The sequence below is a fragment of the Aythya marila genome, assembly GCF_965140915.1.
Source record: "Aythya marila genome assembly, chromosome: 3".
Lineage (NCBI taxonomy): Eukaryota > Metazoa > Chordata > Aves > Anseriformes > Anatidae > Aythya > Aythya marila.
In genome coordinates this window covers 36,992,427-37,019,583 of record NC_139044.1, presented here as the reverse complement: position 1 = coordinate 37,019,583, position 27,157 = coordinate 36,992,427, and the positions used below count along the sequence as shown (strand labels likewise).

At 41.7% G+C, this 27,157-nt stretch overlaps 1 protein-coding gene across 2 annotated transcripts in view; it reads left to right on the top strand.

The window, feature by feature from the left end:
• Positions 1–27,157, top strand: part of TTC7A (tetratricopeptide repeat domain 7A) — a 164,127-nt gene that overhangs the window by 67,529 nt on the left and 69,441 nt on the right. For both annotated transcript variants that reach the window (XM_082756289.1, XM_082756290.1), the window contains 3 exons: positions 2,955–3,012; positions 6,000–6,072; positions 12,400–12,560. In XM_082756289.1, coding sequence (XP_082612415.1) covers positions 2,955–3,012; positions 6,000–6,072; positions 12,400–12,560 — 292 coding nt within the window. The remainder of the gene's footprint in view (positions 1–2,954; positions 3,013–5,999; positions 6,073–12,399; positions 12,561–27,157) is intronic.

Below are 27,157 nucleotides of genomic sequence, written 5' to 3'. Positions count from 1 at the left end.
GAGCACAGCTTTAGAGGTCTAGTTACAGTCATCTAATTCTGTCCCCTTAGTGCAAGCTTTTCTCTGGCTGAAGTGAGAGCTTCTTGGTGATCTAAGCAGGTTGCAGAGATGATGACTTCTCACTATCTACGAAAAAAGTAATTCATGGTAGGGAGATGGAAAGAAGATGCATGAGGGGGGCATGGGAGTAGGAGGAACTTGCACAGATTTTGTAAATTTGAGGCACAAATATTAAACACTGAGTCATATCATCACTGTATTTATTCATCAAGCATATAAATATTATCTATGATGGAGACCTAGCAATACTTGGGGGAGGAGCAGTGGAAAGAACCTAAAAGATTGCAGTAAACATGTTTCCAGGCTATGAAATGTTTAAACTTATGGCTCCTGTCTGCCCTTCAGTACAAATTTACTTGGAAGTTTTGCTCACCTTCTTAGCACGTAGCTATTATAAAATGTATGTAAAACTAACTTAAATGTGCTAAAAATGCACTCAGCAGTTGCTGCGTTAGATGTACAAGGGTACAGGGTCCTTCAAATTTGACCTTCCAAATTCTGCTCTCATTTTTTCTGCACTTTGGTTTAAAAATTTTGCAGTGCTGAGGTACCAAACAATGGCACAGCCTCTCTTGCAGCCATAGATTTTGTGCAGAAATGTGGATTTTTTCCATTGTAAAAGAGAGGGAGTAACTTAACCATTACTGTCCATGAGATACCTCTTAACTTCTTCCATCGTTCTGTACATGGTGTTGGTGCTCGGGATCAGTCACGAAGACTGTGGTGGAATGCTGCACCAGAGCCTGAGCGTCACATTTTGAGCTCAATTTATGTTTCTAGTTAAAATAAAGTCATACTTCAGTGAACTTGCTCAGTTGTCTCCTCAGCTTGCATTCTCTTGTATCCCACCCCAAATCGTTCTTCATGGTTTTTTTTCCTCATTTGTCTCTTCAAAGTGTAAAGACCCTTTTTGTACAAATGGCAAAACTCAAACTTTGTTTATCAAAAGCAGGCAGAAATCTAGAGACAAACAACCAGATTTCCAATGTAGCTACAACTGAATATGCAGCTCGTGCTGTGGGAGGTGGGACTCGTGTGTTGCTTCCTAGCAGTGCAGAGTCAAAGCTGAGTGGTGTTGCAGAATAATCACTTCATTTCCACAACATGTTTTGTGCTCTTACTTTCTGACTGCAAGTTGATCAGTCATCAGTCAAAAAATCTTACTAGACTGAACCTGGAAGTTCTTCTAGCTTCTCCATTTTGCATTTATTTTTGAGGCAAATGTCTTTACGTCTTCGTCATTGCGTGGCATCTCCAGAACTGCTGTTACTTACATAGGGAATCTTGCAGTTTCCATAAGAAACAGAATCTGGTATTTTTTCTGGGTGAATGTTTATAGCTATAATCAAATCCTTTCCAGTGTCTCCACAAGCATTTTTATGTGAATGTCAATATTAATTAATTAATTTATTTATTTATTTATGTAAGCTCTCCAGCTCTGTTACTTTTCAGTATTTGGCAGTAGACCCAAATATTGAATTTAAGGCTATTGAGAGTGAAGTGTTTCTACTTTTTATAAATGTAGCATTTTGCATGAAAATGCATGTCTTCAAATTCATTCTTTAAACTGCAATTTTTTTGTTCGGTTTTTACTGTGTAGAGCAGATCTTACAGCATAAGCAATTTTTGATCTTTATGATTTGGGAAATCATGAAGACTGCTGTTCTTCCCAAATGAAGAGGGTGTTTTGAAGAGCTATTGGAAAGAGTTAGGAATAAAAAAAAAAAAAAAAAAAGGTCTGGTGACTATAACTGCTTACACAAAATACATGTACATTATTTGCAATGTTTCACTAACTAGTGTGCTGCAGAATCTAAAGTGATTACATCTGTACAACTTTTAGAAGAATTAAACTCTTTCTTTCCTCTTAACTTACAAGAATACTTGAATTTTATCTTTTTTTTTTTTTTTTTTTTTTTTTGCTAAATATATGCTACTTTGCAATGTTTCTATTCTGTAGCTTAGACTAACTTGATATATGAAGTGAAATATAGTCATAGGTGGATGTTTGGTGGATTAACTACTCATTGCTTCTTTGTGTTGTTGATCAGAAGCTCTCAAGTTCAAGACAGGTAGAACAAGAAGCTTCTGCAATGTAAAATCTGGAAACTAAGAACTGGAGCAAGTCAGCCAGTATACTTCTGAACTTTTATTGCTAGCTTGCCAGATATTCTGCAATGAAGAGTCCTGTTTCTCTATGCTCTTCCTCTATTCCCTCTGTTCTTGATGGTAATGATATCTTATGATACCCTGGCATAACAAGAACTTGATGATTCTTCTCATTGAAACTGGAATTAATTCACACACTGAGAAGTGAGCCTAGTGGGTAGGATCCTTAGTCAGTCAATTAGAGGCACCGAGTAGGGCATTAGTGAGTGGCTAATGCCATACCTGAAATAACCTAAAAGTTTGTTGTGTTACCAAGGAATTTGTCATGGAGCTGTAGATCTGGCTCCTGGTGTTCCCTGTTCTACCTGCAACACCCACCTACGTGAGGATGGTGGTGGTGACGGTCTGTACCTACAAAGTTGGAAATGCTGCTAGTTAAGGCCTTCAGTGTATACACCGGCCTGGCACACTCACTGTATGTCGTTCGCATATGTCCCCTTCTCCTCCGAGACCCCTTCAGTGGCATATGTTAACAAAAATGCTTCAGGGTTTCAGACAGCAGAGTTGGAAGAATTTTATTTAAAAATAAAATTGAGAATTTGAGTTAAAATACTGTTTTTGTACTGTTCTTTAAAAAAAAAAATGGTATGTTTTCCATCCATGACCATAGACACCACCAGGTTTCTACAGTTTTTATGCTCCTGGTTTGAAATACTCTGCACATTTCTAATTGAATCTGAAACATTGAATTCAGCTCTTAAATCACATTGTATATTGTCCTACAGCTACTCTGAAGAGCACTCAGGATGAATTCAACAAGAAAGCACTTCAGACTTTGGAGAGGTGAGTAGGAATCTTGCTGATTCTTGCATTATGTAGTTCTTTGGATGAATCCAAAATAAATTATTTTTATTTTGTGTGTGTGTGTGCAAGGCTATGCTGTCTGAAATGTTGAAAATAGTTCAGTAGATTTCAGCAATGGTCTGTCAAAACCATTCCTGTGATGGCAAAATGTGTTGATTATTTAGTTAAATATGAAGGTTGAGAGTATTTGTTCTGCCATTAAAAGAAATAAACTTAGTCCCAGTTAGCTGTAGTGAGGTCTACAGTGGTGGGAGATGCAGCTTCATTATGTGGTGCCAGCAGGAGAACATGGAAGGCTGGCTTTGTTTCTGTTCCTGTGTGAAGTAGGCCTAAACAAAAGAATCCCTCTTGGTGGGAGAATACCTTCACCACCGAGGTGCAGGCTGCTGGGGGTCACCTGGCATCAGCGTGCCTACCCATGGGAGCAGATGATTGCAATCCTAATGAATGTTTGCACAAGCTGTTGTATGAAAAGAGCTACAGAGTGAGCAATACAAAGTAGTCAGCACTCTCCTGTTACTCCCCACTGTATTTCGCAGGGTGTCTCATTCAGTCAGTAGCTACACGCTGAAAGTTCCTGTGAATTAAACTCCTCTGCAACTACTGCTTCCTCCAGTAAAACTCCTTTGGTAGCGTGAGGTTAAAAACCCTTTTTGTCAGGTTGAACGTGGTACTGGATCCTCGCTGGTTTTCTGATGCTGAGCAAGGGGGAGCCCTGCATGTTTCTCCTGCACTGCTTTTGCAGTGGTTGCAGGAGCAACTGGTAGTGGAAACTTACTTTTGTCAAGCTGAAACCACAAATGAAATTGTGGATATTTACCCCATGGGGATCTGAATGATTTAAAAATGTGTATTTAAAAAGACATTTATACTGACATTATTTAGATCAGGAGTATACTTAAAGTCACACCAGTTCACAGACTCCAGTGTAATACCTTCACTACTGCCCAATTTTTCTGCAATTGCAGTACTGCAGTGCTTTTAAACTACATTTATTTTTATCCTTTGACCTTTCCCACTGGCTGTGGCTTGTTTTCATGGTATCTTAGCTCTAGCTAGGAAGCAGACAAGGTTCTAGCCAGAAATGAGGTATTCAAACTTCAGCCAGCAGGGGTGTTGTGACAGTAGCTACTAGTATCTCTATGCCTGGGTTTGGTTTCCTTTTATTTTCCCCCGCCTTGTTTTCCACCTCTTTTTAAAGTAGATCTAGGATTTCTTAGGCTGTGGTTTGGCCTGTAGCCATCCTTATGAGTGGCCTTTTGAGCTGGAGGCTTGGATCAAGTATTTTTCTAATACCTTTTGAGGAAGCAGAACAGTAACGTAATGACTGTCTCTTTCCAAAAGCATCATTAATCTCTTCTCCCATACACCCATGTGAACTTTCCTGTTATGTATTGTTGGAGAGAATATTGAAGGTTTCACAGGTGCTGCTTGCAAAAGAGGTGGCTCACCCTACTCCAACAGTTTGGGGCAAAGCTGGATTCTACCTTACGGACTTGTATTTAAAATTTTTAAAAAACTGGAGAGAAGTGACTTGCCTGTGCTAATTGCACCTGTGATGTATTTGACATTGCTTTAGAATCCCTGAGTGCTATCTTGACTTGCAGAGTTGTAAGGCACATTTGGTCCATGCTAAATTAATTAGTTCTAGAGCCATTAGTTACAAAAGTCAATTCCAACAGGTTCTTGCTCACAGGCCAAGATGGTATTTGGGAGGTGTCCACCATTAAAATGGTCTGTGATTTGTTTCCTGAAGTAATTCTGTGACTTATTTGCTTGATTGTAATTAGCAAATGAATAGTTTTGGCAGGGTTTCTAACCTCCAGCCTTGTCAGCCTGTCAGTTCTCCCTCATAAAGACTTTGACCACCTTCCCTGTCATCCAGGATCACAGCCTGCGAAATAGGTCGGCAATGTCAGCCTGCTGTGAGCGTCCTTTCTCTCTCCCACCTCCCCATTGTGTGATGGCTTTGCGGTATGACAGAGCCAGGAGCAAGCTCCATGCATCTGCAACTCCCTGTGGATCCACTGGTCCTGAGCTGGGCTGCCCACATGGCACGGGCCTGCGACCAATGCTGCTCCTAGTTTAGGTCCTCAAAACTTGTCTGCACGTTGCCCTGTTTAAGGGCTTCTCTGCAGGCTGCAGTTTCATGCCAGCTGCCCTGGCTGTCCATTCCTGCTCCCAGCCTTGCTCGTGTGAAGGACGTCCACGCTGGGTGCTGGAGTTGCTGCAGTCCTCAGTAGCCAAGCAGTCTGTGCAGCGTGCCCCTCTGCCTGGCGTGGACTAGAAGATGGTGTCTGAGAGGTCCAAACTGGTTTACCAGGAGAAGCCCTAGCTTGAGAAGCAAGGGCTTTGGTTCTCATCCAGGCTCAGCTCCTGCCATCAAATCCTTAGTCCTCCTGCAGTGTCTTCCCTTTCCAAATCAGGAGTCCGCTGTCAGCAATTAGACTAGGAGCTGTAGGGTGGAGGGTGTTTGGTGTGTTTGGACATTAGCTGACATCACAGGCTCCTGGTCTTTAGTCCTCCACATGCTCATAGTCACAATATAGCAGAAACAATGCTAACCCAACCCTCTATTGTGTTTAAAGTGTCAGTATTGGAACAAGTTGGACAATTATCTCCCCTCACCCAAATTACTTAAAATAACGCTTAAATAGTTTGTGTCACAAAGTAAGAGCTAATTTGGTCCATCAGATACCTAAGTTCCAAAACATTAAATGATGTTTAATGACTGAGCATTTAAGTTCCTGACAGTTGTGTTTCTCACATTTATTCCTGTGAGCCTGCCTTATCCAGGTGGGCATCAGCATGCTTTTTGTCAAGTCTCAAGTGTGCTCTCCCATTACTTGTTGAACTATGTAGGACAGGACTGGGCTTAGCTCTGTGTCTGTGACTTGTGGCAAAGGAGTTCTGGAAAGTACAATCTAACACTCGCTTCTTTTTGTGTCGTGTGGTCGTCCTTGAAGAGCACGTGAGTTAGGCCCGGAAGATCACCAAATCATCCTCTACTTGTCACTGCAGCTGGCTCTCGTCAGACAGGTACGTGCAATAATTGCCAACCACTGAGGCATTAGCAGGGTGGGAGAAGGGCAGTAAAATTGAACAAGATTAAACGATGCTAAACAGGGTCCCTTCCTGCCTACGTTATAGCCAATATCAATCAGAACACGTTTAAGACTTTATTTTTGAATCAGTAATTCCATAGCACATGTAGCCCTGGGGAATGCCGTTCCCTAGGGTGTGCTTTCAGCCCTAACTCTGAGCAGTGCTGTTCCTGCTCCAAGCAACTTTGTCCGGGTAGGGCGGGTGAGAGGTATTTATTCTCATTCCCTGGGTATCATGCCGTGTCCCTGTGCCCTGCTGCAGGCTGCTCCAGAGGCTCTCTTGTTACTGCCTGGTTCTGTATCACACCAGATCTCACATTCTCAGCGCTGGGGACTGGTTTATTCCTTACTTGGGCACGTTCGGCGTTAGGCTTTGACGGGTGCTGGAGCTCTGCAGCGAGTGGGATTAGTTGGCGTTTGAACACTGCTGCGGGTGTTAGCTCATAAAAATCAAACTGATCAGAAAATACACTGCGCTGTCTTATTTCTCTGTCCCTTCTTCTTAAAAGCCAAGGACTTTATTAGAGCAGTCCCTCGTTATTAAATGCTTCTATAGCTAAATTTGAAATTTCATCATCTTTTCCTTCTTTGGCAGGCTTTCTGCTTGCTGCAGTTTTCTCTCCTTAGTCTATGCCACGGAGTCAAACAGTTGGATCCTTCTTACTTTCTTGAGCTAATTAGGAGAGCTGTGTGTTCATTAGGTTAAACTAATTGTTCCAAGGGAGCACACTCTCGATAATGTCACTTTTGTAACCCTTTCATAATGAGAGCAGTGTGTTGTGAGGAAGCCTGCAATAAGAAAGGATAATTAAAATGGCTTATTTAACTTTGTCATCAGCCTACTGGCTGCTTTATGATGCAGTTTGCTCAGGGTCTTTGATTAAAAAATATCCAGCCACCCCTCTTTCTCCCACAGCTTCTGCCTCTTAGGGAGGTTGTCTGATTTGCTGCCCCTTTTGCCCCTTGCCATGAGTAAAAGCATTACAGCTTTTCAACTGCTGTCGAAAATAAAGATTCAAATATTCAAAGTAAAAAGATTTGTGTGGTAATTTTTCTTTCTTGTCTTCACTGTTGCTGGTGTACTGCATTTTAACTCATTATCCTTTCTTTTTCTCCAGTCATAGCCCATCTTTATGCTTCTGTTTTGTGTGCATCATTTCATCATCCCCTTACCCTCCTATTCTTCCCATTCAGTCTCTTGTCCTCATGTTCACTTCCTTTTGTCTACTTCTCTTGTATATTTTCATCTTTGATATTTTGCCAGTCGCCCCTGCTACCCTAGATGTGTGATCTAAGTGCGTTATGTAGTGTCAGCCTGAGCCCTGCTATGCTGCTCCTGCTCTTCTCCATCCAGTGAGATATAAATCTTTAACGCATGCTTGGAGAGGGAGAAGATACCTGAGACATCTTTATTTTTAGACTGCTGTAAAATATCCTACTCTTCTTTTGCCAGTTTACTTAATGATAAACATTTGGTAATGCATTTTTAATATGCTTAATTATTTAAAGTATCTAATATGTTCTCATTCTGATTAACTGAAAGATAAATGATACCTTTTTTTTTTTTTTGATAGATTGCATTAACTATTAAATGTCATAGGGCTTTCATCAGCCTATGCTGCAGTACCACACACAGTAGGTTATAAGATAATACCCAAACGTTATTCTCAGCAATAGACCTTTTTGTTACCATAGTCAAGGTCAATAAATGTGGGGTACCTTACCCAACACTGAAACATCTAGGTATCAGCTTGCATCGATAAGGGAATGTTTTCGTGGAACAATGCAAGAGACAGCTTGACCGGTAGGGTGCCAGAGTTTGAGCAATTTATCTTCTTTGGAAGACTCTGTGAAATGTTTCCGATAGCACTGGTCTCTGTCAGCGCCAGGCACAGGAGAGGGGAAATGGAAAAGCATGAGCTTCCCTCTGACACGTGATGAGGACGTGACAAGACGGGGAATGATTATAAAAAGCCCTTCACAGAGCTGGCAGCCTGAAGGCCATCATCAACCAAAATGAAAGATGTTATGCGTGGTGTTTGTGCGTGTGACTGTCTTAAAGACCACCGGCATCACTGGTGGACAGCAGCAGCTCTCACAGGGTTGAGGTCAGCCCCGTGGCATTTTAAGGCGGGCTTTTCATCAAAACAGAGTAAACTCCCCCTTTTGTGAGGAGTGTCTCAGTCTGGTTTTCCCTGGAGAGGCAGTGCCATCAGGCTGGGGTCAGCACGTGGTGTGGTGGTTCTCTCCACCTGCAGGGCCGCTGGGGCTGGCCACACTGATGGACAAAGCAGCTCCCGGCTGCTGGTTTGACTGCTCCTCCTGTTTCTGTGGTAACAGCATTTGGATCAGCACAAACAAGGTAGCTCGAGCATTTTCAAGCTCACTGATTTTAATGCCTTGCCTTGTTTTTTAGCAGGCCAGTTTCTATGGAAATGACTCTGGAGATTCAGTACTTGTTAATTTTAAGTGCCGGTTCCATTCTCATTTTGGGCAGTGTTGGTGTTTTTGACCTCGAATGCCATGTAAATCATTATTGGACACATAAAAACAACATATGGGTTTTCGTACCATTTTAATATTTGATTTGACCTTTCTTTGCATGAAAATAGGAAGGCAAAGACAGCCAGGGGCCAGCAGCTGAGAATTAGAGGTCTCACTTATCAATTTCATCTGTGGGCTGCCAACAGACCTGAAGTTTCAAGTGGCAATATCCAGAAAACATGGACTGCCTTCCAGAGTGTCTGGATGTAAAAATAAGAATCATTGGTTATGAACACCAGAGAAAACATTTCAGCTGTTTTCTCTGTGGTTTTTATTCTGGTTTCAGGGAGGTGAGAGTGTTGTCTTTACTTTGCCCCAGGAGAGGAGCTCTGTTTCCATTCAGCGCTACAAATGGGGTTAGCTCTGTTCTCTGTTGCTCCCAGACCAACAAGGGCTTCCTCTGCTGTAGAGCAGCATGTAGCTTTTCTGTTGAGGTCCTGGCCTAGGTTTTTCTGGTGATGAAAAGCAACTTGTAGTAAGAATTAAATAATAACCTAACTCACCGTTTTGTCTGTGGTTGCTTTGCTGAAGCTTGGTGGACTGTAGCAAGTTTGTTTTGAATGGAGGTTGTTGCCAGTCAATGAAGCTTTCTCCTTTCCGTAATCCCCATGCTATAATGACAGACAGAAGGAATAGTCGTAATGGTTAATTAACTGCAACTCTCAACTGATTTGAAAATATAAGGCCTGAAAACTCATCTGGATCGAATGCTTATGAGATCCTGTTCGAGTTACCGCTCTAAGAATGCAAGTGCATTCTACCATTGTGAATTATGTTTAACGCCCATACTGTTTTCTTTTTTATACCTGGAATTGTAACATCCCAGCATTGCTTTTAAGGAAGCGTGTAGCATTACCTAAATAAATCCTATTATAAGAGACAGCCCAGACAATCCACATTGTGGGATTATTTCGGTAGTGCTGCAAGGTGCTATTTCTGCAGTATCATTGCTTCCTGATCGGTGCGATCTGAATATACCCACGTGCCATTCAAAACAGGTGTGGTATATTTATTAACAGAAAGATGAATCAGAGAAGGGGAGCATCGTCTAATTGCAGGCCCCACTCGGACTTGCGGTCCAGCTGAAATAAGATTACTTTAAGGCGCAGCACTTGTAGGGAATTTAAGCTGGCAGCCTGCCTCTGATACAGTCCTGAAGTTTCAGCGTGCCACCTGCACTGCCAGCTTCCATCTTTCTCGTATTACATAGTTACGTAAATAAATAAGCTGTGGCATCTGCCAATGGATTGATGATCTCTGTTTGCGCTGCCTGCTGCCAAATATCTTGCTTTTGTTATTCTCTAAATTCAGTTAGAATTTTGTTGCATCTGGTCCGTTGCAGGTTGTTTTGTGTAATGCTTCCTGTAGAGGAAGAGTCTCCTGAAAATGTCAAAGGGTATTTTTTCTTCCCTATATTTCGTCCACTGTTTCTAATTACACAGCAGGAAAACTGTGTAGGCTACTAATGGTGTTACAGTATTAAAGAATCTTTTTGGGCTGAATTTAAGCAATCAGGTGTAGGGGCGTATGTTAACTTCCATAACCAGCCACTGCCTGTGATGGATGGTACTACAGGAAGGAGTTGTCTCCCAGCACTGAAATGAGATGTAGCTGTTGCATGACCTATGATAAAGAACAGGGGAAAATTATTTTAGATTACATCCATTTCAACCATACATGGCTGCCTGTTCAGGAAGCACAGGTTTGTAGGAGAAACCGCAGCTAACTTTTTTGCTGCTTTGTGTAACTGAGTTTGCACATTCACATGCAAGTAAGGTCAAGTATTCTTACAATTTCTAAGGTCCCTCAACAGAGGTGATAGTTGCAAGTATTACTCTTTATCTGGTTCATGCTGGCAAATTAGGATAATCTTCACAAACTCTGAATTACTGAGTAGAATCAGAATAATTGCATTTGGAAAGGACCTCTGGAGACCATCCAATTCAGTCCCTGCTCAAAGCAGGGTCACCTGGAAAGAAGCAGGTTGCTCAAGGCCCCCTCTGGTCTGGTTTATAAATTTGTTTTTGTCTAATGATTTTGTTTTTCCCCAAACTTGGAATTTAGTAATAACTACTTTTGCCGGTCTGAGGTAGAGAAATGGAAAAACTGAGAAGTGTTTTTAGTCCTGAAGGTAATGATTTTGATAGCAGTTTTGCTTTAGCAAGCTGAATTTTTACATCTTTGGTATACCTCCTGAAGTACTTCATAGGCTGGCAGATTGGAGCCTACAGCATCCTCATGTCTGTTGTTGTGTTTCCAAGTAGTCTTGTTGTTGGTATTGTTTTTACATGGTAATGAAAAAGTGTTCTTGGAAGCTGCTGAGGGAACGTTAGTGATTTTGGCCAATACGTTTACCTTTACAGTAGGCTCTAACAACACATGTAGCTCATTAAAGTAGCTGCACTGACGAGCAGTAATTCATTAAAGCTGGGAACTCAGTCATATATCTGAACCTAGGCCAGGACACTCAGCAGTTTTGAAGCAGTGGGCCAGGTGCCAGTTGGGGGTTACATCTGTGGATCGGTCAATCACTTCTCTCCAGGCTTGCATGGAGTCACCGTGCAAGTAATAGTGTAGTTAAGTACTTCGGCTTGTTTTATACACTATAAGAATGAAAAGTCATCTGGGCATTAGAATGAAGTTGTCTGTTGAGTAGAATATGGACTGTGCTCCCAGAAGCGTGTCTGGGATCTAGATGGCCAACAAACTGTATTGTAACTGCAGGCAGTGTAATTGCTGCTCTGTTACGTGCAACCTGCCTTCCCCAGGGATCTTTGGAAGCAGTGGGAATTCCACGCTGGTGGTACACTGGGGCAGGAGAACCTCTGCAGAGCTTTGAGAGGTGGGAAGTTCTCACAGTAGGAAAGAAGAAATGGCATTCTTCATCTCTTAAGGGGAAGAAAAGAGGAAAAGAAAACTATACGTTTTTCTGTTTTGTTTGTTGGAGGCTTCCAGGGCCAAACAAAGAACTGGAGTAATTTAAATAACAGTAATTTCAAACACTAGAGGATCTTAAGAAAACCTACAAGGAACTTCTCCTTTGAATAAATAGCTTAGAATAAGTTACTGGATCATAAAGAACACATGATATACCTGTATTCTTTATAGAAGTTAAGTTTTCTGCCAAGTGGCACTTGATTTTAATTAACATGCTGCTGCTCTGGGTGTCAGGCCTGCGCTTCACTTAACTGCTAGGAAAGGTATTTCTTTTTCTGACAGCAGTTGGGATCTTGCCTCTTTTACCCTTGAGCACTCATACTTATTTTTTTGTTCTTGATCATGAAAGGCCCTGTACAGTCTGTGCAAGAGACAAAATGCAGCAAAGATCTGTAATGCTCTCACCCAGGTGAAGAGGCAGCTGCCCATCGTAGAAAATGGAGTTGAGAGTCAGGCCTGTCAAGTGGATCTGCTTACAGCATAGAAACGTCATGCCAAAGGAAGAGGGGATTGATTGGATCAGGACTACTGCTCCTGTTTATAGACAGCAATTTAGTAATGCTGCAGACTCTTTTCTTTAGAACGAGTGAGTTTCTTCAAGCAACGCAGCCTGTTAATTTTGGCAGACTGTTCGGATAGAAGTCTTTCTTATCAGATGGCTGAGTAAGATTTCTTCAGAATCCCTAATGACTATATTTGTTCTTACTTTTGGGAATGAGATGTAATGCAGGACTGAAGGAGAAATGTGTTTTATTTTTATTTCTACCCCATCTCCTCCCAGATTTCTGATGCTATAGAACATCTTCAGGAAGCATTGCAGCTGTGCAAAGATGACATGAATTCTCTGCATCTACTGGCCCTCTTATTTTCAGCTCAGAAGCACTATCAGCATGCGCTGGATGTTATCAACATGGCTATTGTTGAATACCCAGAAAGCTTTAGGTAAGAGTTATTACACATTCTCTTATGTGGTGTGATGCATCCCATCGGGAATGATCTGCTCACTGGCTCTGCTGTTCTCAGTTACACATATCTCAGAAGCCTCTTAGATCAGGTATGCTACTGGTGTGTTATTCTGCACGTAGGGGTACTGTAAAGCTAAAATATGTAATGCAACTGTGATGCTATCTGTCTCAGGAATGGTTATATAATTCGATAAAATTCCTGGATAAAGAGAAACAAATTGTGTATTGACCATTCTTTTGATTCTCATCTATGACACAATTTGCTGCAATAGCACAGCTGGGGAAGAAGATCATTTGAATATCTCAAACTGTAACACCATATAGCTGAAAGGATGGTATGGCTCTCTAAGACCGGGTTTTAACCATCATAGACTTCTTGGAGCTGGAATTTTCCACTTTTTACACTACCAACACTCAAAGATAGCTAAGACAGAGGTGGATAAGGAAGAAGAAACCTGTGATGTGAGGAACAGAGTATTTACTGGGTCAGATCAACAAACTGGTGCATCAAGTCCAGGACCTTTCTTCCAGCACTTGCTGATAATGTGTGTTTTAGGGGGCACTGTCAGAACAAAGAAAACATATGGTGTTCACAGTCAGCTTGGGGACTGTTGAGTGAGTTTCTTTGTGATGTCTGGCAATCTGATTTCCCCAAAGCAGGAAATAATGCCTTCTCTGCTTCTCAGTGCCAGTCTTCATGTATGGAAATAACTCGCCAGGAAATGGCTTCTGGGAGAAGTAATTAATATTGGTAATGGTTTGATGAACCACAGGTTCATCCTTGACACAGACCTGCTAGAGTGTGTACTCTTGAAAGAACCTGTCTTTGTGTGTTGAGTGAGCTGTGGTACGTAACACAGCTGGCAATGGGGTTCTTTACAGGTACAGAGATATGCGGGAGTAGGGGCTGGCTACTTGTGCTGCTGATCTAACTAGCCTGTTTCTGTATGGGTCTTCCTCTAAACCCACCAGCAAATAATTGATAAGTAAGAGAATGGAGGAAGAATATCAGAGCTGCAAGAAAAGAGAGAGGGGGGAAAAAGGCATTTATAAAGAAAATGAAGACTAAGAATCCAATGGCCAGGCGGGGGTGGGAAGGAGAATAATAGACACGTCTACAGTTCTGACTAAATATTAAAACCATTCCAGACTTTCTAGAGGTCTAAAGTGCAGCTTATGATAGGAGGATTTTACTGCTTTATAAAACTTCTTTGAAGGGAGAGAGACCTGATGCTATTACAAAGCTTATTACAAAGCTCTACTTGTTATTGCCTTGAAGGAAAATTGTAGTAAATTTTACTACTGCATGAAATGACTACAGAAGACTCCAAGAAAATAGTATAGACAAGCTCAACTGCATGCTTTCAAAGCTATGTTTAAAAGTGGTTGAATATTTTTCCCAGTTCTTGTTGATACGAACTAGGCAGCTGCATAATCTGGTGCCTTGAGGGTTCCCTTACTAATGACAACTCTTTTTGGAAGCATAGTTTGATGGCATGTATCAAGAAAAGAAGATGAAAGCTGCCTTAAGGGACCTCAGGGCACTATAGATGGGGAAAAAAAAAATAAAATAAATGAAGTGTTACCTGGATGTATATCCTAAACAAAAGAAGGAACTAAAAAAAAATTAAGGCCTTAGCTAGCCCAAACTGCAAACATATACTCTTTCTTTGGTCTCTTGCCGTATATAACTAAAATGAGTTTGCTCCTGCTTTTTTATTTTTGTATTAAGTTCTTTCATAGTATATTTTAAAGAAATAATTACTCAGGGTGTCACATAGGTGGTTAGAGTGGTTCAAACAATTGGAAAAAATCACTGCATTGCTCAGCTAACATGCAACATCCTTTGGTGAGAGCCCCGTAAGACTGACCCAAACGTATCCAGAAGTGCCCTTTCTTGAATGAAGTGTTTAAACACAGACTTGTTAACAAAACCTATCCTGTTATTTGCCAGTTTATTTTTTCTCTTCTGGATGGCCCCCTGTTAAATTAGAACAATACGATGTTACAGCATAACGTACAGCAATTTCTGATCACTGCCCAGTGTGACAGTGAATGTTTTATTAAATGATCACATCTTTGTAGCAGTACAGCAACTCGGGCAGGAATCATAACACTTTTAAATAAATATTCATCTAATATTCGTTCTCTTCCCAAGCTATAAGTCACTACTGTGTTGCTTGCAGAGTTTCAAAACTAGTTGTAAAGAGAAATAACCCAACCTTTCGGGAAGCACTGCTGTTCTACACATAAAGATGAACAAAGAGGCAGGTGGGTTGTGTTACTGTGGTCTGAGAGCAGCAGTGTCGCTGTCATATGTAGATGCTTTTGTTTTACTGAGGTACTACAAAGTACTTACTGTAAAGCTAGCGCAAAAAAACTCAGAAGTCCAAGAAATACTGTACATGTATCTTGGAGACCATCAATAAAAAGGAGGTAAATTTTGCATGGAGAATTGCTTGTTCTGTAGTCTTCTCAATGGTGGTGCAGCAGAAAGCTTTTTGTTTTTCCATCACTACTGCATTAATTTCATTAAGGACATGAAGTAATCTTCTGGCAAGATTACTGGTTCAGACTTGCTGTGAGCAGAGCTATTGCATGGTGTATAAGCAATAGCATTTTCCAGTGACATCGGTACAGTGATATCAGGTACTGCTGCTCACTTATTAAAAAAAATAAATAAAATAAAAGTATGATCAGGATCTCAAAATGCACAATCAAAGTGTCATGTCCAGTTTTTCTATTACTTGTGGGGCTATTGTATATTGAAAATAAACAATCTATGCTTGTTTTGGGCAACATCTTCATGGGCAGTGTTGGGGTAGTACATATCGTTGACAGGCAAAAATTAGAACTGTCTTTTTTGCCTTTAATCTTCGTGGGGAATGAGGAGTCAATTTTCCCTAAATCACTGGTGTGCAAACCTTTGTGTTATGCCTAGTCTGTACTACAATTTTTTGTCAGGATAGTTGTCGCCCCCGCTTAGGTCTATACTGCAGAAAGGTTTTACCACTATTCTCGTGGAAGTGGTGGTGGCCTCACTTAGCTTTAGAAGTGTGGCCTTAGAGAATCAGATCGGCAATGTTTATATGACTCCAGCTCATCATTATGCAAGAGGCAATGAAGCCTGGTACATCTTGTGAGCAGTCCTGGTGATAAAAACAGCTTGTTAAAATTCTCAGAATATTGTATTGTATTCTGAACTCCTCAAGGGTACAAGGCCTGGGGATCTAAAGCAACAATAAATTAATATTTTGGCTGTAGCATCTGATCACGTTATGCAACTCTTATAAATAAGATATTCAGAACTCTGAAGGGTGGAGCTTCTGTAAGTTGATGTCTTGTAGTGATGTGTTCACACCATGGCTGGTGAGAGTGACCCACAAATGTTTTTCTCTCTCTATTATGCCTTGAACAACAATACAGAGTAATAAAAAATGGGAGTATGTACTTGGGATGGTGGGGCCGAGCTGCGGTACAATAATACAAAACATACTAGGCATCTATGAGTCACTTAAACAAAAAAAAGTATTATGTGAAGTTAGAAGGCTTGTTTGGAATTGTTTTTATTTTGCTGTACTAACCGTGAACGGTTGCTTTTGGCATGTTACGATCCATTATTTTTTCCATAAAATTAAAAAAAAAAAAAAAAAAAAGACCACGAGTGATTGAAATAATCATGACTATACTCCAGGGAACTGGTAACAATATTGAGTATTTCTATGACAAATATATGAAGGGAAATCTTTAATCTAGTCTTCCGACTCCTATTCATGATAACGTAGGCACTTAAAGGTTAAGAAAAAAAAAAAAAGAATTATAGAAATAGATATATCATTTTTTACTGTTTTGGATTTTTTTTCACAATTTTGGCTTTTGGGGGGATTGGTTTCTGTTTATGTTTTGCCCTGGATGATTTGAGATAACACCCACAAGGTCCTGTACTTAAGAGCATTTTTTTTTGTGTGTAAAAGCAGGAGATACCATAAGGAAATGTCAGTAACTTTGTGGTTTAAATTTCAAGCTCAGACGTTGTGGGTTTTCCTGTAGGTTCCTGCTGTGTATATGTGTTCGGGCAGTTTTTTGACATGATGTTGGTTTTGACATTATGTTTAAGGCTTAGTGACTACAGATAAGCAGGAAGAAAAGGAGACCTTTAAACCACTTTGCGAGAGTAATAACTGGCTAACTTCCTTTTTGATCTTAACATTTCTTTGTGTTTATTTGAAGGGTCAAGCCTTAACAGAATATGTTCTGACCACTCAGCATGGGTGCTTTGTGACGGATCAAAATGTCAATTCTATATCCCTCTATTTGCAATTAACTTCTCGCTGTTGCTTTCCTACCTGGCTGGAGGAATGGATGCTTTTTGGTTCCTGCTGGCTCACTTCAGTCGTTGTACATCCTGCTTTATCAGTGAGTTAGTCCCCCTCCCACACTCTTTTTTTCCCTGCTAAGTGTCATTTTCTTTGGAACAGCTGCAGGGTGTTCTGTTTTATATTCAAAGGAAGTGTTTAGGAGCCCTGTCTGTCTATGTTGAATGCCAGAATATATTGGAAAATAACACGTGTGTATTGACTGGGCAGCAGTGACTCAGGTTGCCACCAGAAACACTGTTGGGTGGAATTTGGCCATAGTGCTTGCATGCGTGGGCGAGGAGGTGACTCGGTGCTTGGGATAACTGTGCTTCTGCTAGGCACTTTCATGAACTCCAGAGGCAGATCCAGTTAATGGAGATCACCTGAGGCGTGCTTACTGCCTGGAAATCAAACAGAGAACCAAGGGAGGATGGTGGCATCTGTGTGAGAAGCCCAACTCTGGGCAGCCTTTCCTGCTGCCAGGCTGCAAAAGATGAAACTATTTACCAGCAGCATTAGGCATCAGTTTCTGCTGGAAAACAATGAGAACTCTCCTGAATGTAACTCTTTCAATGCTGTTTTATATCCATGAAGGAGGAAACAAGATGCCCTCACTTGGCTGTCTTTCATCTTTGTACATCTGGTAAAGGTGAAGGTAAAGGCTGTGGAAAATATGTTGTCAAACGTACAGACCTGACAATCTGAAAGTGTTTCCTGAGGCTCCCAGAGGCCAATCACTAGAGTTATAGAGGAAGAGATGGGTGGGTTTTGGTGTTTCTGTTTTCTTTCTTTTTTTTTTTTTTTTTTTTTTTTTTTTCCTTAACAGGCAGTCCTGTTTTTTTTCTGAAGGCTTTGAAAATGAAAGGTTGATAAAGTTCCTCGCTTTGGGGTAGGGAATTTATTTTTCAGAAAAAAAGAGCATCAGCTTTATTAGCATTCACTGAGAATGAATGTTGATAATCATTGCTGAAAAACTCAGGTCCTCAAATGCATAAAGGCCTATACTTAATATATTAAGTGTTATACTTAGCAAATTGCTCTTCAGTGTAGTAAGTCACTTTCCAAGAAGTTTGCAGCGTGGCCAGGTCATGTTTTCTTACAGATGAGTATCATGCTCTGATCACTCAATTAAAGGCTTTTTTTCCTACCCAGCTGGAAATTTCAGATCTGAGTGGTTTCTACTCTAAGGTCCTAGCTGTATTTATCTAAGGAGAAAAGCACAAAATGTTTTTATTATTATTATTACTATTTCATTTGAAAAGAAGAAGGAAGGGAAAGTATTTGGACTTTCCAAAGATCTCACCAGGGAACAGAAACTAGGCATAGTCATTTTTCAGCCACAAATGTGTTTTTTGCCTTTTGAGAGAAAGGGAGGCCTTTGCTTCTCACTCTCAGAAACACTGAAAATAATTGCTGTTTAAGTGGTAAGTCTGCTTCTGTTGCCGTTGTCATTAATGCCTGCAGAACCCAGTATGTAAGTAGACAGTCATATTATTTGATATTAGTCAATATTCATGATACTTAATATTTTAGTCTCTGTTAGTAAGGGAAAGGGAATGATGAATGGAGATATAATTGAGAGAGACTAATGTAGAAGTTCTGCATTACCAATGTGCCTTTAAAAATAAAATGTCCAGACATATTCCTCAATATGTTAACATTTTGCAACACAAAACAGATAATGTGAGTAATTTGTGAATGCTTTATTCATTTTTACCTTCACTCAAAGTTTTCTGTTACATATGTAGTTCAGCATTAAGTTTGTCTTAAGAGTGTATTTTAGGGGGAGCAGCAAACACGAGGATACAGAGCTAAGTGTCCACTCTCATTGGCAGAATTCCTATATATTCCTCCTATATATTTCCTCCCAGAAATATAAACTGCTGGAAATCGTAACAGGCTAAGAAATGAATGTAGTGACCTCTACTCCATATGTCTCTATCAGCTGGAGAAGTGGCAGGAGGCTAATAACAAGCACCTCAAATGAAGATAAGGAGCACTAAAATTCGTAGTGAAAGGACTCCTGGGCATCTTTTTTCCCCAGGAATCTGGCCATTTGTGTCTACCATCCAAGCACTTGTGATGATTTGAAGTTGTTTGGTAGCTTTTGCATTTTCTCAGGACCAGGTCACTGTCTTTCAGCTCTTGGTAGAGCAGTGGGGCTCTGAACCCAGCTGAGAACATAGCGTGCTGCTGCAGTATGTATAACAAATAGGAGAGACAGCCAGTTGGTCCTTCCACAAGCAGGCAAGAGAGCGGTGTGACTAAGTAAAAGAGGAAGCTCTGACTCCTACCACGGGAGTTCAGCCAACCAGTCGTTTTCTCCACTTCTTCAAAAATTAGATGTTTGCATTGGGGAACAGATAGGAAAAAATCTTTTGTTTGGCTTAATAAATTTCAGTTTAAGTGGGAAAAAGAGAAAAATAGGAATGACATAACATGATGCAAAAGGAATAGGATACACATTCTGGGATTATATTTAAAGACTAGTGAGCCTCTTCCAGCCTTCCCTGGATGATTGCAGTGGAAGTGCTTAGAGATTCACTGTGACATGGGGTAACAGAAATGGCAATGGAAGAGAGGAGGATGCAGCATCTGTCCACCCCCAGGTGCATGTGCCAGGTGCCCCAGACAGCAAGAAGGGTGCTCCCTGCCAAATTATGCTGCAGGAGAGGTGTGCACCAGCTGCAAGACGCTCAAAGAATAGCTGCTGTGTGCAGAGGAGCACCAATTGCTAGAGGGATGTCAGCACTGCCAGGGCTGCTCCTCGCAGGGAGCTGCAGCCCAGCTCCTCGGGGCACTGCTGGCAGAGCCACTGTGGGGACATGGACGACTTTGGGCTGGCTGCCCAGCTGCTTGCAGTTGCAACCTTGAGCCTTGTGGAGCCCGTAGGCTACTCTGAGCTGTGTAGCAGCTCTTCGGCTAGGCGTTGGCAGTGCCTGTGAACTAGATGGAAAAAGCAGTCAATGGTAACTAGAGCTAGGTAGCAGGTGGAAGAGTAAAAAGCTGGGAGATTCCCCTGGCCAGAGCAAACCAAATACGTACTAATGTGCAGGGCAGTGCCCAGGGCTTAAAGATCCTTGCAAAAACTCCTGCTCTAAACCGTGCTGGTGCCACCTCACCTTGAGTAGTACCGTATATAGTTTGGGGTGCCTCATGATAAAAAGGACATAAAAGTATTAGAGAGCCTCCAAAGCAGGGCTACAAAGTGGTGAAGGAGTTAGAGGGCAAGATGGCTGAGGCCCTTCAGTTTGTTCAGCCCCGAGCAGAGCAGGCTGAGGGGAGGCCTCATGGCAGCCTGCAGCTCCCTCAGGAGGGGAGCGGAGGGGCAGGCGCTGAGCTCTGCTCTCTGGGGACAGCGACAGGACCCAAGGGGACAGCATGGAGCTGGGACAGGGGAGGGTCAGGCTGGGGGTTAGGGGAAGGGTCTGCACCCAGAGGGTGCTCGGGCACTGGGACAGGCTCCCCAGGGAAGTGGTCACAGCACCGAGCCTGCTGGAGCTCAAGATGCATTTGGATGATTCTCTCAGACATATGGCTTCATTTTTGGGTGGTCCTGCATGGAGTCAGGAGTTGGACTCAGTGATCTTTGTGGGTCCCTTCCAACTTGGGATAGTCTGTGATTCTGCCCAATGTGTTTAAAACAAAACAAAACCACCTCAGGAAACCGCTGCTGAGTGGCATGAGGACAACGTTTGCTTGGAGTGGTTCATACCACTGCCAACCAGCTGTGCTGATCTCACATCTGGGGGATTTTTAATCATTGCGGGATGGCTTTAATCTGTATTCTTTCCACACCTCCAGAAAGGGGTTCCTGTGAGGGAGAGCGGCCAGATGTCCTCTATTTTCCTAAGTTGTGGCTTTCTTGTGTGGAAAGGCTCATTCAGAGCTGTGCACTCTAGTAATGGGAACTTGTTGCTTGGAGAAGTGTGGGGTTGTTTTCCCCCAACTGAAGTGCACATGTGATTTAGGGTTCTTTCATGTGTAGTAACATGGAAGCGTCAGGATACAAACGCTGAATTATTTTCCAATCAGAAAAAAATTCTTCTGACCTGGACGGTACGTTTTCCTGTTTGTTCCTCTCATGCTAAAGCAGATGGAAGTGCTTGGAATACCCTGAGTTGCCAGCGGTATAAACAATGTCACATCTTAATCAAGAGGCTGCACATCGTCAGTTTGGAAATGCCAACTGGAAAAAGCTTTTATTTTTAAGTCCACTTGAGGGGAAAAAAGGGGGGTGGTGTCAATATATGCACCCTTTGGAGCCTTCACAGTGGATGATTTTCCACTTTAACTCCAAAGAAGGAGATATTTGCTGTACTTAATGCAGAGTGGCAAGGAGCCCACAGAAAGAGAATCCCAAGTGTGATGGGGTTGAAGCCTCCTCTACCAGCTAGCTGGGGTTATGCTGCGTCCTTTTCAGTAGCAACCAGCAATTGCCTGATACTGTCCTGGTCACCTACAGATGTCAAGAGTTTGCACACTGGAGGCACAGTCCTGTGCAGAAGACCTGTGGGAAGAAGAAGGGAGATCCTGTAGGGTAATGACAGCCACCTCTGTGCGTTTGGTGTGCACCATCTGTGGTTTTGCAGTGCAGGAAAATTTGCATCTGAAAGCCTTTGGTCTTTGGTGATGTTTCTCTTCTCTCTGTTATCCCAGGCACTGTGTATTCCTTGGGTTTGCTAGCCATATTTTGTCCCACATATCTAAGCTGCTTTTGAGCAAAGCCCATTTACATTTCTTACAATAATTAAAAAATTGCAGACAAAAGCCACATCTGAATCAAACCTTCATTGTTTCATAAAGGATTGAATGGCTATAGAAAAGAAGAGAGCAAAGCAAGCTTGACTTACCCTTTAGTTAGATTTTTCTGGGGTTTTAGAAACAAACACGTTAAGCTTCTGCAATGCTTGTTTATTAGTTTAGCCCTAGGATGATACTGTGAAGGATGGTAGCTAAAATAAGCTGCATTTGGGGGTACTTTGTTTGGCTAATTAGCTGTAACAACGATATTGAAAAGTATGCAGATAATTCTAGTGTCTTAAAAGAAGCTTCAGACGCCTTACAAGCTCAGAACTGGAAACTTACCTAATCCTTGCAATGTGTGCTGTCATTGGTCGTACAAGGAGTATTAATTTGGACTTTGCTCATTTTTCCACCTAGATCTGCAAACATTTGATAGCAAAAATGATGATTTAGATATGGCAATATCCGCTTCTCATACCATGTAATTGGTCTCTGCACATGGCAGAGCTGGTGTCTCATTTTACAAGGTGCAGTCATATGTATTGTCAGTCTGGGAATTCTCGATGTAAACAACGTCGTAGCTGAACAATAATTTGATTTTTATTTTTATTTTTGTCTAGCACGGTAAAGCTGTGGTATAATGTAAAGCTGCAATGCCAGGAAAAGCTGGAAACAGTATTCACAAATTATGTATTCCAGCAGGTACTCATTATTTGCCTACATAGACTAGGTCATTAGTCTGGGATTAGTTGCAAGACATGGGAGAGGCAGAAATCATGGTTTTATGTGTCACTCTGACTACTGTTAGTACAGGGAAGAAGCGGTGGAGCAGTTCTGTATCCAAACAACACCTTAAGGAAATTGTGTTTCTTACCGGGTAGGGCAGATGTGCTCTTCAGCACTTATGAGGCTGTAGTAAGCTGTAAGGCTGGTTGCAAATAATGCCATAACAACAATGAAAAAAGGCATGCTGCTGTACCATTAAGGACAAAACCATGTACAGGTTCTCACGAATGAATGAATAAATTCTAAGTGCTTCCTCTGATGTGTGAACTCTGAAATTAACACCACTGATTTCTGCATGCTAAGAATAGTACAGCGTGTCAGCACTGAGGGAGGAAAGAAAAGATGAGAGAAAGATACCTTCCCAGCCTTTCATAGCTTTTGAATGGCTTAAAGCTTCAGCTCTGGAGCATATATGGCTACATCTGTCATTGCAGAAGTTAACTAAATAGCCCTGTGTCAGCACTGCAGTAGAAAAATGACTAGTCATTGACTTGGCCACAACCTGAAGAGATGCTTACTGCAGGAAAACAAGTGTACAAACAGGGCTGTATTTTCTGACCTCAGCACTTGTACGTGCTTATCGTTGCTTGCAAGCAGTTCTGTTTGGACTCTTGGCCTTTTAAGAAAAAGTACAGTGTCTAGATTTCAAGCCGAGGAGAAGGAAAGGCGCCATGGTAAAGCTGTTTTACCCTACCCAAGTAGGGGAAAAATTACAGCTGAGAATGGTACAGATGGCCTGGAACGTAGTACTTGAGGAGGAGCATCAGCCAACTAACTCAAAAAGTGAGGTCCTGTCATCCCTCTTTCTGCTGGGATCTTGTAAGCCACCTTTCCTATATTATGTATAATAGCAGTTTGAAAATATTGCCTTGAAGAAAAAGAAAACTAGAATACATTAAAGGCCAAGGGAGAGAGAGCATATATTTTTCTTACTGAAGTTAAACTTTCTCAAAGTAAGCTGATAAAAATTAAGAAAAAAAAAAAAACACAAAACACAAACATCACAGTGCTGCAGGACAGGCCTTTTCTACGCGGTGCTCTCTGAACTGGGGACATGCATTTTTTTCCATTAAATTCAAAGGCCACTCAACAAATTTTATTAAACTGGCTTGCCAGTTTCTCTTGTAGATGACAGCTGCTGCTAACAACATCATTGTCTGGGGAGGAAGTCGCTGCATGTCTTGTTCTGCGCAGAGTCCCTCTAAATTCCTTCTGGCCCTGCCGGCGGCTTCAGGAGCTGCTTGTGAACAATGCTGGTGGTGCTTGCAGCACTCAAATAGCGCCATTAAACCGCTTCTCCAGCGTGCACACTAATCAGCATTACAGCATGTTGAGTTTAGTCTTTGAATAGAGATTGCAGGCAGGACCGGTGCTTTCTGAGGTTTAAGGCTGCAGTTGCGGGGAGGTTTTATATAACAAATACCTCCGGCCTTAGTCAGGGCCACTTGTACTGAGAGTAACTATAGAAACAAAACAAAGTTTCTAGCTATTGAAGGAATATTTCCAACAGGCAGGGCATCGGTCTCTGATCCAGCCCCTGAAATATGCTTATTTATCAGTTTTGTGTGGAATGCTATTTTAATAGCCACTACTGTATTTTCAAAGATTTTTAGAAATTTTTGTTTACTTTTGATGTGGGATTTTTTTGGCCTTAGATCCGTGGAGGGATTTGCTCTGTTTTTTGCCTTCAGAGTGAAATGATCTAATCCTATTGTTTCTTTTTTAACCTGCTTTCCTAAAGAAGCAAGGATCACGCAATTGGGCTTTTTATATCTTGAACGCTTCTGAAAATACAGGCTGATCTGAAACAAGTCCTGGTGAAGTGGTTGAAGTCCCACCAACAATTAACTTTCTGCAAGCTTCCCTGAAGCAGGTGGCTGCACAGGGGCACCCAGGTGAGGAAGGCACAGGCAGGGCCAAGCTTTCCCCTGCCCAGCTTGGCAGCAGGACAGCAAGCCCACATGCAGTGGGGACCTGCCTGCGGACTCGTGGCTCCAGGTGGGGATGGACACAGAGGATGCAAATCCATAAAGAGCTAGATATCACTTGGGCAGTGGGCAATTTGTGGGGTTTGATGAAGAGTATATAAATACATGGTGTTTGTTTCTGTCTCTTACGTGCTCATTTGCATGGGTGACAGGCAATAGCAAAATGAGTAAGGAAGGTAATGAGGGATGCTGCAAGGGATGATGAGCACAGCTACCTGAATTTGCACGTGCTGGAGGTGCAGTAAAAGACTGGTGTCACAGATGGGCCTGGAGATATCATCCTCCCTTGCAAAACAGGGTATCAGACCTCCTGTAGTCTTTTTTTTTTTTTTTTTTTTTTTTTTTTTTTTTTTTTTTTTTTTTTTTCAGAAATCATAGCCAAAAAGTGACCGCCGGGTTATATAATGGCAGAAAGAATTATTATTCCATAAATAAAAAGGTCTCATAAAACTTGGGTTGAAAGGTTTTCTATTGCCAAGCCAGTGTTATGTGAGGAGCAGGCGGACATTTTTAGAGGAAGAATGGCATTTGCTGAAGCAAGCTGAAATCACAGCACTGGGCTCTGGCCCTGATGCCTCAAAGCTGTAGCAGTACTTGGACAGTCTGTGTGCAAGCATCCTTATTCCAAGTTAAAACTAACGCCTTTTTGGTTTATTAAGGAGGTCACTGACCCTTTGCTATCTTGTCTGTGAATAGTTGTCTTTCCTAAAGTTCAGAAATTTTCTTTTCAAATGGGTAAGAGACACATTCAGTATATGATCCTCCAATAAAACTAAATACATTATTAAAGCTGGAGAGGATTCTCCCATGCATTTCCTCTTTCAAGCAACAGCTTCTTGCTCCAAATAATAGTCTGGTCATTCAGTGGCAGAGTATTTAGAGCACTGGACAAGCAAATGGAGGAAAAGAGGTGAAGAAAAGCACAGTCTGCTACTTGGATTTGTGAGAAGGTAGAAAATCTTCCTGAAGCATTTATACGGTTTTCTGAGGCTGATCCTGCAAAGCAGAAAATCTGCTGATGCACCTTTTCTGGGTAGTAAGACGCGGCTTGTCAACCAGTAAACAGGAAGGAAACAGCTGTTCTTTTGCAAAAGCCTGTTTCCTAGATGGTACATTACCATAATAAACCGTATCAGCCCCAGACCCAGTCTCCTTGCAGTGATGTTCTCTTTGAACTTCCCAGCATCCCTGTGATGCATCATACGTTTTGTAATCACTTTATCCACCAGTTAAATGCTGCTGTGACTGAGGCAGAGCAGAACAGCAGTTTGTAAGGGAATAACAACAGCACACATCAGGTTAAGGTGGGAAGTAAGGAAGAATGTGCCCACTGAAGTTGGTGAGATAGTTGTAGAGGCAGAACATAAAGGCCAGAGCTGAAGTTTTACTGTATTGTAGGATTTAACACCTGTGTTCACGTAAAAATGTGACTTAAGCTCTTTAATATCTTTGGTTAATTAAAGCTTGGGGTTTAAAATTAATTTAAAATGAATTAATGGCCCTAACAAGGGTTGGGATGGGTATTAAAAAGGATGAATCTTAAGGGGACAAACATAATCTTAAATACCTAAATAAAAGCAATTTAGTTCAATGTATTAAGGAAAGCTGGCCAGATATTACTGAATCCATCTCTTTCATTTGATGGTTGGATTTTTTTTTTTACTCCCCCTACATCAGCTACAGCACTAAATCCTATAATAGAAAGCTTCTAAAATTAGTAGAACTGGCTGGGCTTTCCATCTTTGCTGCACTGTTCTGGTTGGGATTATTAATGATAACCTGAACTTTTGCCTTCCTTTCTGTTTTAATAAATTAATAATAGGATGAGTTAATGCAGGCAGTAAGTTTCAGGCTTCATTTTACATCATATCAGCATGTGGTGTTTTCCCAAGAGTCTTTAACCTTGTGTTGTTCTGTAGCAGCTGTAAGAGCACAGCATTTTCTCGGTGGTGTTTCCTGCATAACTATGCTCTTGATGTGTGGTCCACAAGTTAATGCTTGTGAATTGGGCAGGTTCATTCCCTGGATTCTCTGGAACAAGACCTCCTAAAACTGTAGATCACAATTCCCTGCAGGATCCCAGTAGTGTTCAAAACAGATTGTGATGCAGCAGCCAGCAGTACGTCAGTCCCTTGCATATAAAGCTGCAATCGTGGCTTCTAAGGTTGTCTCTTCCTCCTTCTCCCAGCCCACCATGCTGATTAAAAAGTAGTCTTAGGTGCTTTGGGACATGTCTGCAAACCAAAACATCAGAAAAAGCGGCTGAGGACCCAAATGGAGACGCACCATAGAGTGGTGATAGTATTTCTTTCAGTCCTCTAATTTAGACCTTCTTCCTGAGCAGCAGTAATAAACCACAGAATGACTCATCTGGCAAAGTAAATTGCAGTTCCACTTTTATTTATGGCATCAAAAGAAAAAATCGTCACATGGATGTGTCCTGAGGCATGGCAACCCATGGGAGAGGAGCAGAAGGAATGAATCCAGTGCCCTGGCTATGTTTTTCTTCAGTTAGATAGGGGAATTTTGCAGTTACTCAGCTTAGACGGGGAGGAGTTAGTATGTCTGAACAAAACCTCTTCTGTCTGCTGCTGCAGGTGCTGCCACAGCAGCAGTGAAGCATGGTATCTGAAGTCAGGGCACAGCGTTTCACAGTGGTGCAGAGCTGTACCAAGCCATGCCAGGCAACCCCATCA